The 18594-nt window shown below is 42.2% G+C and overlaps 1 protein-coding gene across 3 annotated transcripts in view; it reads left to right on the forward strand.

Moving 5' to 3' along the window:
* Positions 1–18594, forward strand: part of slc4a4a (solute carrier family 4 member 4a) — an 83777-nt gene that overhangs the window by 4405 nt on the left and 60778 nt on the right. For all 3 annotated transcript variants that reach the window (XM_030059125.1, XM_030059126.1, XM_030059127.1), the window contains exons 3-4: positions 3056–3129; positions 11830–12003. In XM_030059125.1, coding sequence (XP_029914985.1) covers positions 3056–3129; positions 11830–12003 — 248 coding nt within the window. The remainder of the gene's footprint in view (positions 1–3055; positions 3130–11829; positions 12004–18594) is intronic.

Genomic DNA, 18594 nt, shown 5'->3' on the forward strand with positions numbered 1-18594 from the left:
CACACTATCATTGCACTGTAATGCATTGTTGTAGTTCCTGTGCTAAGTGTGTGCAAAACATAAAACACTGCTGCAAGGTAAAAAAAAAAAAAAAAAAAAAAAAAAAAAAAAAAAAGGAGAGACACACCTTTATATGAAGATTGATTGTGATTTATGGGTTGAATAGCTTCGACAGCAGAGCACACTTTCCAGTGTTAATGATGCTGATAATTCAGTGGCAATTATTTGGAGTTGATAAGCTCTGATTGGAGAGTTATTTGTGTACTCATAGAGCTGATATGGCTTTGGATCGGCTGGTGCAAACTATTGAAAGTGCTGAATTAACCCTGGAGGGCGCAGTGATTAGCTGTAGTAGTCGCAAGGTTAGACTTTGTTGATTTTAAAGCTGCTTTTTTTGTCACATGCTGCCAAAATAAGAAGTGAACAGCAGACGTCCAAATTTAAAATGTTACCTCAGTGAGTGGGGAGAGCATCATGCAGGGGCGCCGTATATGGGGGAAAAGTTAGGACAATTCCAAGGGCCCTTGCCTGACAGGGGCCCCAAAAAATAGGTAAAAACTAATATAAAATTATTAAACCATCATCGAGTAAATAGATATACATATATTTTTTTCATGGGGCCCAAAATTCCTGGCCGCGCCCCTGGCATCATGTGACGGCGTGACTGAGGCTTGAGCCGCCTTGTGAACAAGCATCCATAGTGCTGAAGTGTCCTTGAGCAAGACACTGAAGACCCTCCAGCTGTATGGCTGCTGCTCTGTAGCTGACCTCTGACCTCTGACCTCCCTGTGGAAGAGGGCAAGCAAAATAAAACGCTGGGATTTTCTCCAGCACCTCTTGGCCATGAAACTGATGATGTTGCTGGCATAAATGAATGGATGAATGAAACAATAGTTTAATAATGGTAATGTTATCATTATAACATATGTATAACACCTGAATACAAGCTTGGAAAGAGCCACATAAACTCCCACAACCCCCTGCAGGAAAAGGCTTTGGATGTAAGAGATTACTGGTTACAGTCACTGAGAGATTTAGCCAACATGAGCGCAGTGGCTCACATAGAAATGATTGATACTGGTTAATTTCATCAATAGTAAGACCTCAAGTATTAAAAAAACAAACTAACTTTGGATATGAATCCCTTCCCCTGTATTATAATAATAATTGTTATTGTAAAAAAAGAGGCATCCTTTGAAACAATCTGCTAAAAACAATAACAAAAGGTTTTGTTCTGTGATCCCATTAGGATAAAACCCAGGGCTTTCCGGTATTACTTGTGACACCAGGCGGGGGGTGCAGTGTGTATGTGTGTGTGTGTGTGTGTGTGTGTGGGTGGGTGGCAGAGGGGAGGGAGACTGAGCCATTTACAGTCCTTTATTCCCAACAGACGGCCCTATCAACACTGTTCATTCAGATACAGAAGGTGTGTTCAGTGTAATTCCTCAGGTCCAGTGTTTACATAAAAAAAAACCCCCTCTTCTTTACAGCAGTAAATACAACGCCAGATTGCTGTAATTTTGTATGAAAATGAGTCAGTTTACATTTTTATGCCTTTAAAGGGCAGTTTTTCAGTCAGTTTGCATTATTCCCATTCGGTAAATTTATTTGACCTCAGGATTTTTCCTCTCACAAAAAATAAGCTGCATCTACTGCTTGAGTGCTTTTTACACTGCAGAAAATCCCCAATTTACCCATTGTATATTTTGCCTCATATTCAGTGTTAAAAAAAACCACATGTGAAAAAAATCTGCCAGTGGGATGACATAATCCCATGTATTTCTAATGCTATTCAACTTGTTTCCGGATTTTTTTTTTCTTTTTGCTTTTTTTTTTTTTTTTTTTAAATCAGATGTCATTTTCTAGATCCTAGTGGGCTGATCTGCCTCATTCCGCCTTGTTTCAACATATTTATACTCGTTACCAGAAAAAAATCCTGAAACAAGTGAAAATGCATTGGAAACAAGTGGGATTATCTCATCCTCCTGGCAATTTTTTTTTTTCACTTGTGTGAAATATGTGACTACATGGCTTGTTAAGGTGGATAAGGTTTTGCAGTGAAGGGTGCTGGATCCTGATGAACCATTACAAAAAAAAAAAAAAAATTTTCTTAATACAGTTTTTTTTGGGGGGGGATAGTACGGCCCAGTGAGAACGAACACGTTGGGGAGTCGTGCTTGAAGAGCAGCGGGGACTTGGACACACCGGCCTGTTATGTGCTTGTATGTTGTCACTTAAGTAAAGCCGGCGTAATCCTGTAAGGGCGGATGAGTAGACAGACATGTGATGGCCCACTTGTTTCTTATGTGAGCGGATGGCCTGGTGGGTGGCAGGGAGGAGGGGGGCGTAGATGAGGGTGGGGTGGGCGGGGCCTTGGGGGTGGGGTGGGGTCGGGAGGGTGGTCGAGCATTACCGACCAGATGGAGTAGCTTGTGTGTGTGTGTGTTTGTGTGTGTGTTTATGTTGTGTTGTCCATGCCCACAACACACACAGACGCAACACCTCCTTTACTTTCATGTGTTTTCAGTGTCAAATCACAGGCAAAGTGTTTCACTAGGAAACAGCTTAAGAGGCCGAGAGCTGGGATTGCGCAATCCAGACTGCAGACGTGGAAGCGCCTTGGTCAGTCGGTCGGGACGGTTTTGCGCATGACCGGCGACAGTCACTCGGGCCCATCACACTCAATTAGCAGAGAGGCAGAGACTTCCTATCCTCTGCCTCACCCCGCTCTATCAGATTAACACCATTACGCCGCACCTATCCGCCCCACACTTCGCCCTGCTCAAGGACGACACGCTTTCTCACACTAGGGGGCTAGTTAACTACGGCAGATCTTGTTTGTGCTTTTTTTTTTTTTCCCCCGGCTTCAGGGCAGTAGGGTAGGGGGACGTATCGTGTCAATGAGTCTTTGATGGGAGGAGATGAACGTCTCCAGCAGCACCCGACTGAATCCCAGTCCCAATTTACTGCAGGTGAACGAGCCTAGGCGCTATGGCTCCACACTGTCGCTGGAGGAAAAATGTGAGCAGTCTTTCTTCCTCTTCTACTACTACAGGATGGAGGACGAGGCGGTGCTGGACCGAGGGGCGTCCTTCCTCAAGCACGTCTGTGACGAAGAGGAGGTAGAAGGTAAGTCCGTGCCTCCCGTTGGGCCTCTTGTTTCAGGCGAGAGAGCAGCAGCAGAACTTGGTGCAACATTCATACACAGAGATATTTAACTTAGGTCTAACTTACTCGAAATCTCAGACAAGTTCCTCAACAAGTTCCTCTCTAAAGAGTTGTAAAACTAACAAAAACCAAACCATTAAGAAACTGTTTCTCTCTTTTTTGGAACTGGGATTTTGTCAAAAATTGTTCAAATGTCAGATGAAGCAGACAAAAAAGTTGTAACATACAGCATACTGAAAAATGTTATATTTTGGAGGTTTTTTTACTGTCACACTGTCGCTGTGAAACAGCTTTAAAGCAAAGGGAATCAACGAGAGGAACAGGAAGGCTGGCATTACCCCATATTTCCACACACTTCCTTTGCGTAGGCTGTGATGCTCACCTGTTGAGTTGGCGTGGGGAGGAAGATGTCGGACGCGGAGCACGTGATCCTGTGTTTACCTCGCTAATCCCCTCAAAGACCTACTGGTCAACAAAGATAAAAAAAATCAGTCTAATTAGCTCAATTGTGTCACGGTGTAAACCTCAAGCAAACCTGTCACTGTCATTACTGTCAGCTTGAGTAAAAGAAAGCAAAAAAAAAAAATGCACATGGAGAAACTAAATATTTGAAATTGAGGGTTGCCATGGTTTTATATGTAAAAATATACGAGTGGGGATTCTGGGTGAAGTTCGTTGACCATGATTTGAATAACCGGGTCAAATTAGTAGCGTAGCGCCCCTTAAGCTGTAGGTTCACGTTTTGCCAGGTGCACTTTTCTATTTTTTTCCGGTCACCTCAGCGTGAACCCGGGTTCAATCCGCCCGGCTTCCTGTCGGTAAGCAGCGTCTCGGCTCTCTGTGTTTAGGCTGGGAAGCCGGGCTGCTCGCTAAATCTCCTTGGAAACTGCCCCTTCTTCATTCGCTCCCTGCTGTTCGCTCGCAGCAGGACCGGCCGACCGAGGAGAAGCTGATTAAAAAACGAGACGAGATAGCTTGACATTTCTCACATTGCACAAGATAGCGGTCTTTGACATGGCAGCTATGTGAGGCGGAGCTTTGCGCCGATGACCGAATTATCTTTGTTTATTTGACAACTGATTAACCGGTGTTTTCTCTCCGTTACACTTTGAGCCTCACCAGTGAAATGTTTGGTATCTGAACTCTGCGTCAGACACACTGATAGTGCTCGAGACAGAGGGATAAATCACACCAACCTGACCGACAAGTCACAAATTGTCAAAGGGGCAACATGCAGTGTGCGACCTTTGGCTATTTCTTTAACTTCCGACTTTAAAGGTGCATTCACTGACGCTGGAATGCGGGCCGCTGACAGACTCGTGAAATGAAAACCATGCAGACTCGTCTCTAAATTACATCCATATTCAGTGTAAATGAATCATGGTGGATTCTACATGGACCGCACTCCAGTCTGAGTGAATGTCCCTTTAAAGTCCTCATGAAATGAACTCCATGTCACTTTTACTTACTGGAAAACAGGTGCTGCGCTCAACTTGGTGTAAATCCACCAAAATAAACTGCCAGTCGGTTTAGAAATGACGTGATATCTGGTTTATAGTGAAAGCAACAATGTCACAGTCACGTAAACAGTATTTTAACCCACGATATTCCAAATAAATCAGCTTTTTATTGACTAACTTTTCAGACTGAAATCAGAAGTTAGTTAGGCATGTTGCATTTTAAGTGCCGCTGCTCAAAACAACATCTTTTATCCCTTCTTCCTGTCTGTCATGTGCTTTGTGTTCTTCTTCATTGTCTTCATCGTCTTCTTCACGCGAGGTTAGCAGTTCATGACCCAGTTGACTTTGGTGTTTGAACAGAGTGCAGACTCCTCTTTCCCCGGCGTGCTGCCGGCACAGTTGGCACACAAACAGAGTGCAGCCATTGTATCTCTAATGGTAACCACTTCACGCTGCACTAGCAGGGCAAATAAAAATTGTAACCAATAAAGTCTTCACCAGTATTTGAACCATCCCACCAACAATCCTCATGTTATGTCCAGCCCCAAGATGCTGTTACAACAGGAAACACACAAAATCAGGGAAACAAGTGCAGCCTTCCATGGGGTTTTTAATCTTTCTTCAGGTCACATCAACTACTGTGTGCGTGTCAAGCATCATTTGTAAAATGTGACTTTATTACAGCTGAGCAGAGGTGATCTGCACCTTCTAGCCTCATTAGAAAGTCAGTCACTGGATTGAAACAAAACATGTTTCAAACAAAAACACTGAGAGTCTGACATCAAACATGTTCTGTGATAGGAGTAACTGTACCGTGATAATCTCAAGGTTTGGAGTTATTATTTCAGATACTGCCTTTTATCACCGAGTCGTCATTGAATGGGAATGGTAATAATGATGAGTAATGACAAAAAGTCCAAAGTCCCTCCCCCTCGCCCTGCTATTCCAGCAGCATGTTAAGGCAGTGCAGTATTAGCATGCAGTGCCTTGTGGTGAGTTGCCACCCTCCCCGCTGCTCTGGGCTTGTCCCAGTGGCTTAGTTACTGGGGAAACTGGCGGCGGTGCTGCTTCCCCTCAGCAATCTAGCGAGCTAAACAAACCTCCCAGCACAACACAAGCATTTCACTTCATTCAGTCTGCACTTATGGGACAACTCCAAAAGAAGTTCCTCTTCCTCCCCCAGAAAAGAAGAGGAAGTCGTGCACAAAGCTGCGCTGGCAGTGTGCAAATCTTCCTTTCCAGCTCCTCGACTCCATTTCTCACTCCCTCTCGTCCATCACTCTCTCCTCTCTCTCTCTCTTCGCTCTCTGTTATTGTTATCCTGCAATCGTCGTCACGCTCTGCTTTATTCGCTCATCTGTCACCATCTGTGTTTTCTTTTCTCTCTCTCTCTCTCTCTATTTCACTCTCTCCCTCATTCATTCTCTTTTCTTTGCCACCGCCCGGCCGTCTGCTGATAGGTCATACTGTCATGTCCACTGGCTGTGTGCTGCCTCTGCCATCCAGCTTGATAATACAAAATGAATCAGCGTAATACACCAGGCTGTATCATTTCTCGTTCACCAGTACAGTCACTGGTGGAACATTTACATGCACCACAAATATGTTTTTAAAAAAGGCAATGCCACTGATTTTTACACATTTATGCATGCTTTTCCTATTGCATGGGGACAGTTTGGCCTAAAATTCATTATTATTTCTCAAGCATCCCAGCTACATTAACGACAAATTGTTAAACTATTAAGGTTTACAGTGGCACGTTTGGTTTTTTGCTGGCAGCAGCACAATAAAATAAACCACATTCCAAAAAAAATGAATCCACGTGCCCCTAATCTCCCATTCATTTACAATGGATCAGCTCCAGGCTTGTCTTGGACACAGCAAAGATTCAACTGAATTGGTAGAAGTCATAAGGCACCGGATTTATTAGATCGGGTGCTTTCGCCTCCAGTGATCTAGATATTACAGGGTATTGATATTGCTCTATATTAATTAGATTGCATAATGTTGAAATACAGATTTTTAAAAAAATTATTCATCAGATCTTTAGATGTCAGTGATACCCGATGATGATGGAAGTTCCAACAGCTATATCCAAACTCTGTAAAACCTGCAGTCAGATGTCATTTTCTGTGCACATTTTATGTAAAAGGCATTGTGTATTTGTCATTAATTTATTCTTAACCCTATAAAGCCATTTGTATCATATATAATACACATTTTCAATTCCGTTTTTCGTTTTCAGTTTAATCAATACTCGACCAAAATACCGTTGTATACCTTTGAACACTTCCCCTGTTCACCCTGGACCATACCATTGGCACTTCAAGTACATATCATATTTCATACACCAGAAAGGTCATGTAATAACATATTTTTTTTTTTTAGTTTTTTTTTAAAATATATTTTGTTATAGGACTAAAAAAGGGTTCAATTTCAAAAAATTGGATTTTTCTGCCAATTCTTTCATAGTTCCGGCTTTATAGGGTTAACTTAGAAGAAGCAAGCTGTTTCCCTGCTAAAGTTTCCCTGCCATTGAATGAGCTGCTAACACCCTCAAAAGAATGGTATTAATTGGTATTGATTTTTCTATGGAAGACCTGTCCAAGGTGTTTCCCTGGTAGCCCCCAGTGCATGCTGGGATAGACTCCAACCTCTGGTGAGGCTGAATTGGAGATGAGCAGGTATAGAAAATGCATGGATGGTTTCAGCGGAGAGTTTCCATGATGGCATCAAAGCTGTTTTTGTGAGAAACATTAAGTACTTGTAATTGTTTGGCATGAAAAAGGAAAAATGCTGATTGGTATTGGCCTTCAAAGTTCCCTGTAGGTCTTAGCCTAATTTAACCTCATGTTTAATTTGGTGTGCACATTGAGGTTTGAACATTTTATGACGTGAAACTGCTGTTTATTCGCCGATCTGGTTCAGTTTCATCTGCTGTCACCTTCCAGGCTGAAACTCAGACACTCAGAGCTGTGTCTCCTCGAGCGGATGACTTCAGGGTCATTTTTTTTTTCTTCTTCTTCTGTCTGGGGGATGCCGGCGGCGCTGTAGCTGCGTACGATTGATCTAGTGTTTTTATGTTATCCCATAAACATGGGAGACGTGCCACCTGCCGTCTTTTGTTGAACCAAAAGCCGACTGGGCAGAAACTTCGGTATGGGCGATGCTGGTTCTGGCTCCCGCTGCAATGTCTGTTCTCTGGACGGCCGCTCTGTCTCTGTTTCTGTTTGTCTGCCCCCTCTCTCTCTCTTTCTCTCTCTCTTTTTCCATCTATCATCTGTCTATTTACCTGTCTGTCTCGCTCTGTCTGTCTGCCATCAATTCTGTGTCAGGCCAAGCAGAAATGTGCCAAAATTTATTGACTGATGGACCTAGGTAGAAGTTTTTTTTTTCCACGTAACTGAAATTATATATAGTTTGGTGCTTTTGTAATGATATATTATTGACTCTGTTAGGGTTTTATCAGCTGATATCAACATTTTAGGGTACATTAAAACTGCTTATAGCCAATGTTTTTTACATTTTCCATCTCCATATCCAAAAATTGGAAGTATTCAGTGCTTTTCCACAGAATCTTCTTCTTGTCCAGGTGGAAACACTTACTTAAAAGCAGTTAGGCCCTCACTAGACACTAAAACTCTTCACTGAAACCTACAATATGTTTTTTTTAGGACTAGTCGCGGTTAACTGCATTGAGAGCAGTTGAGCTAATTACTCTCTTGCAGTGAGGACCTAATGTGTAAAACCAGAAGTAGTTACAGCACATCACTAAATACAATCGCATTTTTTCAGGCTGTTGTCATGTACCTGCAAAGTATCAGTGGATCACATGACAGGCCGATGTTTAATGTTGAATGAAAAGCAGATTTAAGCCCAATGTATCGGCTTTGCAAAGTAAAAACAACGAGGCAAACCGTTTCCTCGGCTCAGACGTTTTGGCTTTTTCCTCATGTCGAGATGCTCAGTAACAGCGTGGAATGCTGAGCTCGTCAGCGTCAGTGAATTTAGATGAACCCCCAAAACACAAGGCATTGTTTTCCATGGGAATAATGAGTGGCCTTGTCCTTAAAGAGAGATCATTGTGTGTTGTTTTTGAGGGGTTCGGCCGCCACTTCCTGGTCGGGTCATATGCAGTGCTTGGCTCAGCGTTACCCACAGTCATCATTTGACACCAATCGCACAGAGCCTTTGTTCAGGGCGACGCTGGATGTTTACCCTGAACGTTTGCTTTTTATAGCCAACGTCTAGTCACAAAAATATGATCGGCAGGACGTGCAGAGGTTGCATGTTTTGCAGCACTGACGGCACCAAAATAATAACTGAATAGTCAACTGAATATTTGGCAGGGATTTACAACTCTTAGACGTCTGAATTACCATCATGGAGGTGTCTCGTCTCTGTGTGACGACCTTGCAGGCAGCCGATAAACTGTTAATACCAAGATTTATGGTGAAAGGCGTCGATTTTATATCAACTTGTTTGTGGTTTGTCTGGACAGCCCACACAGTCACTAAACTCTCATGTATCTATCGAGCAGCCTGTATGTTGTCAGTGTCCACAGTTAGGATTAGCGTCAATTTATTTCTCTGCTTTTTCTGCCTGTCTGACAGAGATTAACACACACACACACACAAACACACACATACACACACACACACGAACATGCAGCTGAAGTTGCATTCAAGGCAAGTCTAAATCGGGAACTTTCTAACCTCAAAGTCTGCAAAAATATCCCTTTGTGTTCCAAGAGGGGAAGATGGAATTTTTCTAGAGCACCACGACGCAGACACATTCGCAAAAATAAGAGCCCAGACAAAGAGCGTATAATGTCTGCTCTCAGTCATTATGACATTGTCCGATTTGTATTTTTACCATGTCTTTGCAATTGCAGCATCCTGTGTGTGCATTGTCTGCCACTAAAGCATTTTGTTCACTGGCATTGCCGTAAAAGAAGATGGAATTGTGATACATAGCGCACATAATGCATTTTTATGTCATTTTTTACAAATTTCTAATGCACATATTTTTATATTTCTCATTTTCCTTTTCTGATAATTTCACTTATACTTCTCCTCTTGAGAATTTGAGCAAATGCGACAGAGACTGATCAATAAAGTATTTCTGATTCTGATTCTGATATGATTCAATGTAGTTTGTAAAAAAAAAAAAAAAAAAAAAGCTTGAAAAGATGAAAAAAGACAATAAACTACGTGGAATTCAACTCTCACGCTAGTAATAAACCAATAATAATAATGCAAAGAATAACAGCTCCCGTTGTTTTATCCGTTGCACCAAATGAATCCAGTTACCAACCTTTCTCAGAGCTGATGTATGGCTTGTTTACATGAAACCCGTTTGAAGTGTATGTTATCAGCAAACAGCCCAGTCTGCCCGGCATTATTGACCCTAAAGCAGCAGAGTGCATGTAAAACTGCAGGTCCTGTGGGTGCGACGCCGACCCACGCAGGACAGATCGGCAGTCATGCCAGCAGGTACAGAGTCTTCGCTGCTACCTGCGACTTCTTTCCCCCTTCCAAATATTTATCTTGACAGTGTGCTGCCACCTCTGCAGCACACTACAGCACTTGGCTTCACTCCGGGCCACGTGAAAATGTTCCCTGTCTGAAATGTTGTCAATACCGGGTTAGGGTCATATATCATATAGCACACACGCACACACACACACACGTGTTCTGTAGGGCGTGTTTATATGGAAGCACATCACATGATCGCAGCTGAAGAAGAAGTTTAATATGTTAAATGAAAATTGGAATTCTGCATTTGAGTTTAAAAATTTCCACTTGTGCAGCTTGTGGCTCAAAATGGTCCATCATCTGCATGTTTTCCTTTTTTTTTTTTTTTAATGCTTTATTTTTCCAATGATTGTTGACATATCTATGGCGTATCTGCTTCCACACTTGCATTTCATGAAAAAAACATTTTTTTAAATAAAGAACACAAAGAAAACAATACAAAACAGAAAACAAACAAAATTGCTCAAAACCAAATACCAAAAAAAAAAAAAAAAAACCCACAAAAGAAAGACGTGACAAATTAATTGGATACCGCAGACATTTTGTACCTTCAGTTCATATATACACATGCATACATATATACATAGCCATCAAAATACACACAGTAGGTCTACCCATACTTATACACAGTATACAATACATACCACTTGCAGGGAGTGTCAATAGCGTCATAATCTCTTTGAAAATGAAAAAAATAATGTTGACCCTCTGATTCCTTTTGATGTTGTAGTTATAATTTACGGTCATCTAAAATCCACCTTTTCTCAAACACATCTTCCATATTCCTTACTTTATGAGTTATTTTTTCCATAAGTTCAACTTCACCTGCACGTTTTGACTCATGGAATAAACACAGAATAAGCACCCAATCAAGCCATCAAGTTAAATGTGTAATCCACTTTTTTTTTTTTTTTTTTTTTTTTAGTCAAAACAGTCCTGTCTTCAGTCGATCCTTGACAATTTTGCATAATGCACCTTTAATTTCAGTGATACCGCAAATTGGAAAGTTAAAATGTATGCCACAAAAATGCATAGACACAGTACAGCCCATCTGATTATGCAGTAAAGGTGTTAAAATGTAATTTCCCTTGTATGCTCTGTAACAAGGCATTTGAAATCCCATCATCAAATGCATATTACACCATAAAGGTAGCCAAACGGTTATCCAAAAGTGACACGGCACCTCCCAAAATGTATTATATCCACCACTAAGCTGATTCTTCAGCAAAACGGATTTGAATATGAATGCATTGAATGCTGCAGTTAAATTTTCTCATGAGTATCATTTGCATTATGATTTGAATAAAGCTAAATTCAGAGCATACAAATCTTTGTTCTAATGAAGTGTCAGGACTGGTGTATGAAATGGCAAATTATTGAATCCAGTCTTTATTTTGAGCCACGCTTTGCTCGTAGGAGAACCAAATTTCAATTCAAAAGTAGGATAACATTGTATTTTACATAATACATTTCCATTTCCCTTGTGTGTGCAATGTGCTTCCATGTCTGCAGCTCAAAGGCTGCACTTCTGAATAGCCGTTTTGAGACCAATTTATCAAGTATGAAACGGACTTGTAGCAAACGATCTGAATTTGTGCCATATTTTGCGATGCAGAAACTCTGGGGTACCAACGCTGCTGCTGCTCCTCCTTTCTGTTTTGCAGGTCACCACACCATTTACATCGGCGTGCACGTGCCCAAGAGCTACCGACGCCGCAGACGTCACCGCCGGAGAACCAGCCACAAGGACAGGAAGGAGAGGTTGACGGAGAATATCTCTGACAAGTCGGACGCAGAAAACAATGATGAGGCCAGCAACAGCATCCTCAAACCTCTCAGTAAGTTCTGATGGTATTCACGTCAAGGCCGATTAGGGTCCTGCCTGTCTTCGGTGGCGGCTGCTGCTTAACCCGCTCTCTTTTTTTCCAGAAAACAGTCCCCTGCTTCTCCCCGTGACCCCAAGGCACTTGCTGAGTCCACTTAGTCGCCAGGAATAGCTGTGCGTGCCCTGCTGGGTGACGAGTGTGTTGCGACAGAGCAGAGTGAATTTTCTGTCTGGAAGTAATAGCTGCTTCGATACCATTGCTGATGATATGAGTAGATCTTGTGTGTGTGTGTGCTTTTTTTGCGCTCGGTCGAGTGTATCTCTGTGTGTATGTCTCTGTGTATGTGTGTGTTGTGCATGCACGGAGCTCCTGGTTGGTTGGAGCTTCTTCCATCGCTTGAACTGAGTGAAGTGAGCTGTAATGTGCGATGTGCCCCGCGGCCCCGTCGATGCTCGGACAAAGAGGTCCGGCCCGATCGAGGGAAGGCTGAGAAGGCTGAGCGGGAGGAGACGAAAGGTTACTCGGGGTCATTTTCATTGAAATCTTCGTGAAAGCCCAACCGGTATTGATGTCAGCTCTTTTTCTTCTGCGCAGAACTCAAGTCCAGGTTTGAGTGAAGCTGTATGCTCAGTTGTGGACCTCCAGTTACGTGATTACGAGAGATGTTTGGTTGGATGGTTTGTAAAATGAAACCTCCCACTATGGTGTCAGCAAAGTTCCCCTGATAATTTTAATCTGTGTGTAACTTCTGCAGATTGGAGAGGATGGAGATAATTTAGTGATTCCATGAGTTTAAAATGTTTTTCCTTGAACATAAATGCAACAGTGAGGCTGTCATCTCACATGATGTGACAAGAGCTCCTAGTAGAGAATAAATCACAGTCAGGAGATCAAATTGACTTTCGTAATACACGTTGAGAAAATGTTGTGACTTCATAGATGGACACATTTTGATCATTTGTCACAGACCAAAGCTGGTGGTAGTAAATTTCAGGTGTAGTGATCTTGCAGAATGGCTGCGGGAGTCCTAATTGATGTTGTGCCAGTGTTTGATCGTGGTGTTACGAGCTGTTTGGAGCGGGACGCACCGTAACACAAAGAGCAGGGTTACTGAGACCGAAACAGCTGCTGCTATTTTTTCTGACCCTCAGCTGCCCTGCAAGACCGCAGTAACAATAATAACTGACTAGTATGAAGAAGGGCCGGGCGATGTGGTTGAAGTATTAAATAATTAATGCTCCTTGAAATGCAGATTTGTGCATCATGTATCTCAAAATCACCACATCATCACCCTTTGATTCTACTGAAAGACATTTAAAGAGCATATTGCAGGTTGGAGACCCCAGTGAATAAATGTGTAGGAAAATGATGTGGGAACTGAATTTATTCTACAGAGACCTCTGGAGTTGTTTTTGTGGCAGAATTTTACTTCCACATCTGAAAAAGCTAAACCGGAAGTGACGTAGGAAGAGGGAGTGCGGTCAATTTGAACAATAGGAATATAATGGATCTTAATGCCAGTTGTGACACTGAAGAGGCTGTGAATGTGTATTCATATCAAAATGACGGACCACAGCCTTATAATTACGAGCCTGTTAGGCGTCAAAGAGACCAGGAACAGACCAGAGTCAGAACACATTTTGGGCAAAATACTTTTTTTTTCTGACTTACCCAGGGTGTTATGGATATTTCAAATCCATATGATCTACTGTGTAAATAAGACAGCCTCAGAGCTGCTGTAAGGTTTATTTTTTCACTTTGATGGAGCTAGGCTAATGACTCCCATAGACTTCAAGTCATTGTGCTAAGCTAACACAAAATGCTACTCATAGGAACCACTGGATACACAGAAGTGAAAATGGTATCAAACATCTTGTCTCAGTCTGAGTAAGTCAGAAAAAAGGGTTTTTGGCCCAAAATGTTGGAGTATTCTTTTACATGATAATATTAAATCATTGAGCTAGTTTGAAGCTTGAAGTAGTTTTAGCCAGTTAAAGCTGCTCAGAGGCACTGAGGCGACACTGCCTTGGACAGGGTCAGCAGTCTGACCGAAGCAGCCAACGGTTTCTAATGTCCTTTTCCTGACAGATCTTGGACTTGTCCCACTGGTCCTGGCTTCCCGTCTTGACCGCCTTCTCTTTGTCACGTCACAGCGCTCCGAGTTCAGAGGTTCAGCGAGTTTCTGGCTATTGAACATTTGCATGTCTTTGTCAGGAATGCAGCTGTTCTCACAGAAGCTGATGTATATGAAGCGCTTGTGTCTGCAGAGCACGTCCCGGCTGCCTTCGGCTGTTATTGGAAAAAACGCTCCAGCCTGTTGTGTGTAAACAGTCGTGCGGTTCCTCTGCGTCCCCCCGCCAATCCATTTCCTCACAGTTCATTTGACAAGATTGGCTTTTTAACTCCTGCATGAGGCTATAACCTGCAGCATAGGTTGGTCAGAATGGGCATGGAGGATTCAGGGACTGCAGAAATTTGCCCTCTTCATGCATTAAGTATTTCTGTTTGGATTTCTGATATAAGTCATAATCAATAATGTGAGTTTAGGTGATTGCTTCCTTTGCTGCCAGCTTGTGTGCTTGGCTTGCATTGCAGAGTGATCCACGCTGCCGAGTTTATTCGAGAAGTGGTGAACGAGAGGGTGTACAACTGTGAAAAATATATTCCAGACCAACAGAGCATCATTTAGATGTGCGTCAGTATTACCAAGAATTTAATAGGACTAATTAAAAACCACAAAATGTCAATTTGGGTGGTTTTTCATTGTCTTCTGTGAGGATTTTTCATGTCTGTTTATGTGCTGACTGTGTTTCGCGTCCCTGTTGTCCCTTTATAAAACCGCAATGTGTGATTCCAAAAACAAAGTGTGTCAAAGGGGAACACAGCGCTTCGTTTTCCTGAAAAACCCAGAGGAGTCACGCTGAGGTGAGGAAACATAAGAAACCTCACAAACTTTGCTTTGTTTACAGCCTCAGTGGTAATTCTCCATTCAAGGAAAATGCGACTATGTTGGCACGAGAGCACAAGCATTGACGTTTTATTTACGGTCAACACGGACACGCTCCGCTGCTTCATGGGGGTAAAGCATAGTAAACGCTGTTGTTGTTATGTAAGATACTGTCATGGAATCACAGTGTTAATGGAGTGAGCAGAGAAATGGCATTACAATACAAACACTGGGCCGATAGTGCAGTCGCTGTGGCTAGACGCGGTGAAAATGCCGGTGTTTGCCTTGGCTCATTTACCGTGGCTCAGTTTTGTACACAAAACTATGTACCTTTTACATTCCATGTTACATCATCTATCGGGACATCGCTTTATTCCTATTAATCGATCATGGCTTTTTATTGATAGGTGGTTTGTGAATGGAATCGCTCTGAGTCTCAAAGGGAAGCCTCTCTCAGTTTTATTTCCTGGCTGTTGCGTGCGTTTTGAGTCTTGGTATGTCAGAAGCAACAGGGAAATGATATAGACGAGAGAAAACACTATAGCGCTGGTATTTCCCTCAAAGCCATATCACACACACATCACATCACAAAACATCTGTGCCTGTAAGCAGCAAATCCTCTGCAATATATTTTTTTTTGTCTTTTGCCAAGCTAGGAAAATATAAACAACTTGAACCCTCCTCCCTCTCAAAAGAGAAAAAATAAAGCATCTATTGAAAATAAATATAGAGAAGGAAAACCTCCTGGAAAGAGGGCAAGTGTGGGTCTGAGGTCCGAGCCCAGCTGCATGACGCAGGCCGGGCTTTTAGAGACAAACATTTCTCGGAGGTCACGCTCTTCCTGAGGGGGGAGTGATCTTATTGGTTGAGTTAAACCCCCAGTGGGCGGAGCCAGTTCACTGCAGTTTTTCAGATTGAGCCTTCAGGCCACATTAGAAATATTATCATAAATTATAGGTGATGCTGCGTTCACCACATAAGGGAAGGAAGGTAGATGTTGGAAAGAGTCTCTTCATCAATCAGATATCAGAATCAATACATCATTTCTTCAGTAACAAATTGTATGTTAATGTAGCACAGTACCTTCAGTTTGATAGGCAGAGCTAGTTTTTATAGCATTAAATTTTGGATTCAGTTACTTTGAACGATTGTAATTTTTTCCAGATTTTTCCAAGGTTGCTTATTTATCTCCTAGTCAGACCTTGTAGAAAAATATGAGATTCCTATTTGTAATTGCACATTGAATGTTAATATGAACCCCCTTTACAAGTCAGAGGCTGGTGCTACTTGCGGTAAATAACATATGACGTGAATGCAACATGACTGCATGTGAATGATGTGGTAATTACCATCTGGAAAAATGGACTTTGCTGCGACCCCTGACTTGCCATTGTGGGGGTGTAAGAATTAAAAAAGTTTCAGTGGAACACACTGATGTTGTGTCAGTCAGTGAGCAGTAACTTTGCGTGTTGACTGCACAATTTTTAGCCTTTTGTGCACAATTCTGCAGCGGTGTTGATGCAGAATAGCCGTAAAGACAGCCAGAAGAAGCAGTAGGCTGGTTGTATTTTCTACTTGGAAATGAGGAATTTTCTTCTTCCGCACAACTTTTCCCTCTAACAGCACAAAACGACATCAACATGAAGACTTTGCAAAGCATGGAGTTCATCATGGAACGATTATAGGTCCCCTAGAAAGTCTAAACAGCTCAAGCTTTTCTGCACATTTATTGAATTTATTCATACAACAGGTGAGCGTTTGATTTAGTGCTTGCTGTTAGCCTGTGCATATGTTTCCTTGGTAGTTGTGACAGTTCTGCAACAGTTCAAACTAGCCATAGTACACCCTACAGTTTGCAAGGGAAGCTAGTTACCTCGCCCACTCAGTTCTCAACATGATGAGTGATGTGGTCATGAATGAATTTAAATAAAAAAAGGACTCTTATTTGTAGATTTATTCATACATACACTGGACTTTGCTGAATTCCTTCGTTTCCACTCCACATTTTGCCAACTTGTACAAAGACGCAGGTTCCTCGGCTCCGCCCACTATAGTGTAACTCAGCCAATGAGATTATTTCTGCCTCCAGTGCAGCTCTGCTTCCCAGAAATGTTTGTATGACTAAAGGTCTAATCTGCATGACAGACCGGCCTCCTCCCTCCTCCTCTCTCTGGGAAACATGGCCGCCCCGGGGGAAAGCCCTCGTCTGCTGCCTGGGCTCAAATCCTCTTGTTTGGTCAGATGGCCTCTGCAGGCTCTGCGTGTGCTGGCCTCCTGGTTACTGCACCATTTGACCCCAGCTCATTTTGATGAACACACTTTTTTCCACAAGCTTTATCATTATTATTTTTTTTCACTGGGATCATATTCTCCTAAAGCACATTATGAGGATTGCTTAGATACTCGGTTCATACACAAACAGGGAGGGAAAGCTGTGTTTTGTTGTTGCCATGCAAAGCCGCAGCAGCTCACCACTTGTAGAAATCACTTTTTGGCTCAGGCCCAGTCCACATGTACACGTATATTTTTGAAAATGTAGCCATTCTATGCATCTTGGCCCTTTGTCCAGACGCAAACTGCGTTTTAGGTCACTGCAAACGGACCTTTTTGAAAACCCCAGGTTCAGTGTTGATGTGGGAACATGAGGTGATACTTCATGCAATGAGCCAAAATCCTGCTGGTTCTAACTTTGCTACCAGGACCTTTTATGTGTTTGCACAAACATATACACATTTTCCACTAGTGAGTGTGTCACTGCTGCATAATCCATCACTCCAACAACACAGGCCGGTTATGGACGAGACCCGATTGGACTGCTAGTTGGTGGGACACCTTTGAAAACGATGTTGCTGATGAATGCCGGGAAAACTTTTGTACTTTTGTTTGTCAAGGACATGGCTGTTGTTTTTTCCTGTTTTTGCCTTCGCCTGCACATTGAAGCGCAGACAGCTATGAAGAGATCGCCTGTTAATGAACTAATTTAGCATTTTCGTGTGGACAGAGATTTGCTTTAAACAGTGCTTGTGTGGATGGGATTTTTTTTTGGGGGGGGGGGGGGGGGGGGGGGGGGGGGAACCCTGTTTTCAAAATACCCATGTATGTGTGGACTATGACCAGACATTGCCACATTCATTTGTCTGCTGTGCATCATAATGTATATCGCTGCTGTTTGGTGAAACTGGTATTCATATCTCTGATATTCATTTTTTAACTTCAGCTGAAGGAAGTCCATAAGAGTTTTCACCCAGCAACAACATACATAGATAATATAATAATAGATATAAATAAGATAATAAGATAATAAGAAGAAGTATTGTAATGCTGTAGCTCTATCTGCTCCATGCCATGTTTGCTGATTTACACTCTAACAATGCAGCACATCTGATGTTTTGCATGGAAAATCATACAGCAACACCTGGGCAAAAAGAAGTCATATCTGTAAAAAAAAGTCACTGAGGTTACTCTCATTTACAATGATGACGAGTTAACAATAGCACAAATGATAACAATAGGATAGCAAAGCAGACATACACAGATACATATATATATATATACATATAAGCAAGGACAAAAAGGAAAAAAATTGATTCCTTGGATAGATTTGATTTTGTGGCTTCATTAACAGCCGTATGACTGAATTTTGATTGACTGACCCT

The sequence above is a fragment of the Myripristis murdjan genome, chromosome 9 (assembly GCF_902150065.1).
Source record: "Myripristis murdjan chromosome 9, fMyrMur1.1, whole genome shotgun sequence".
Classification (NCBI taxonomy): Eukaryota; Metazoa; Chordata; class Actinopteri; order Holocentriformes; family Holocentridae; genus Myripristis; species Myripristis murdjan.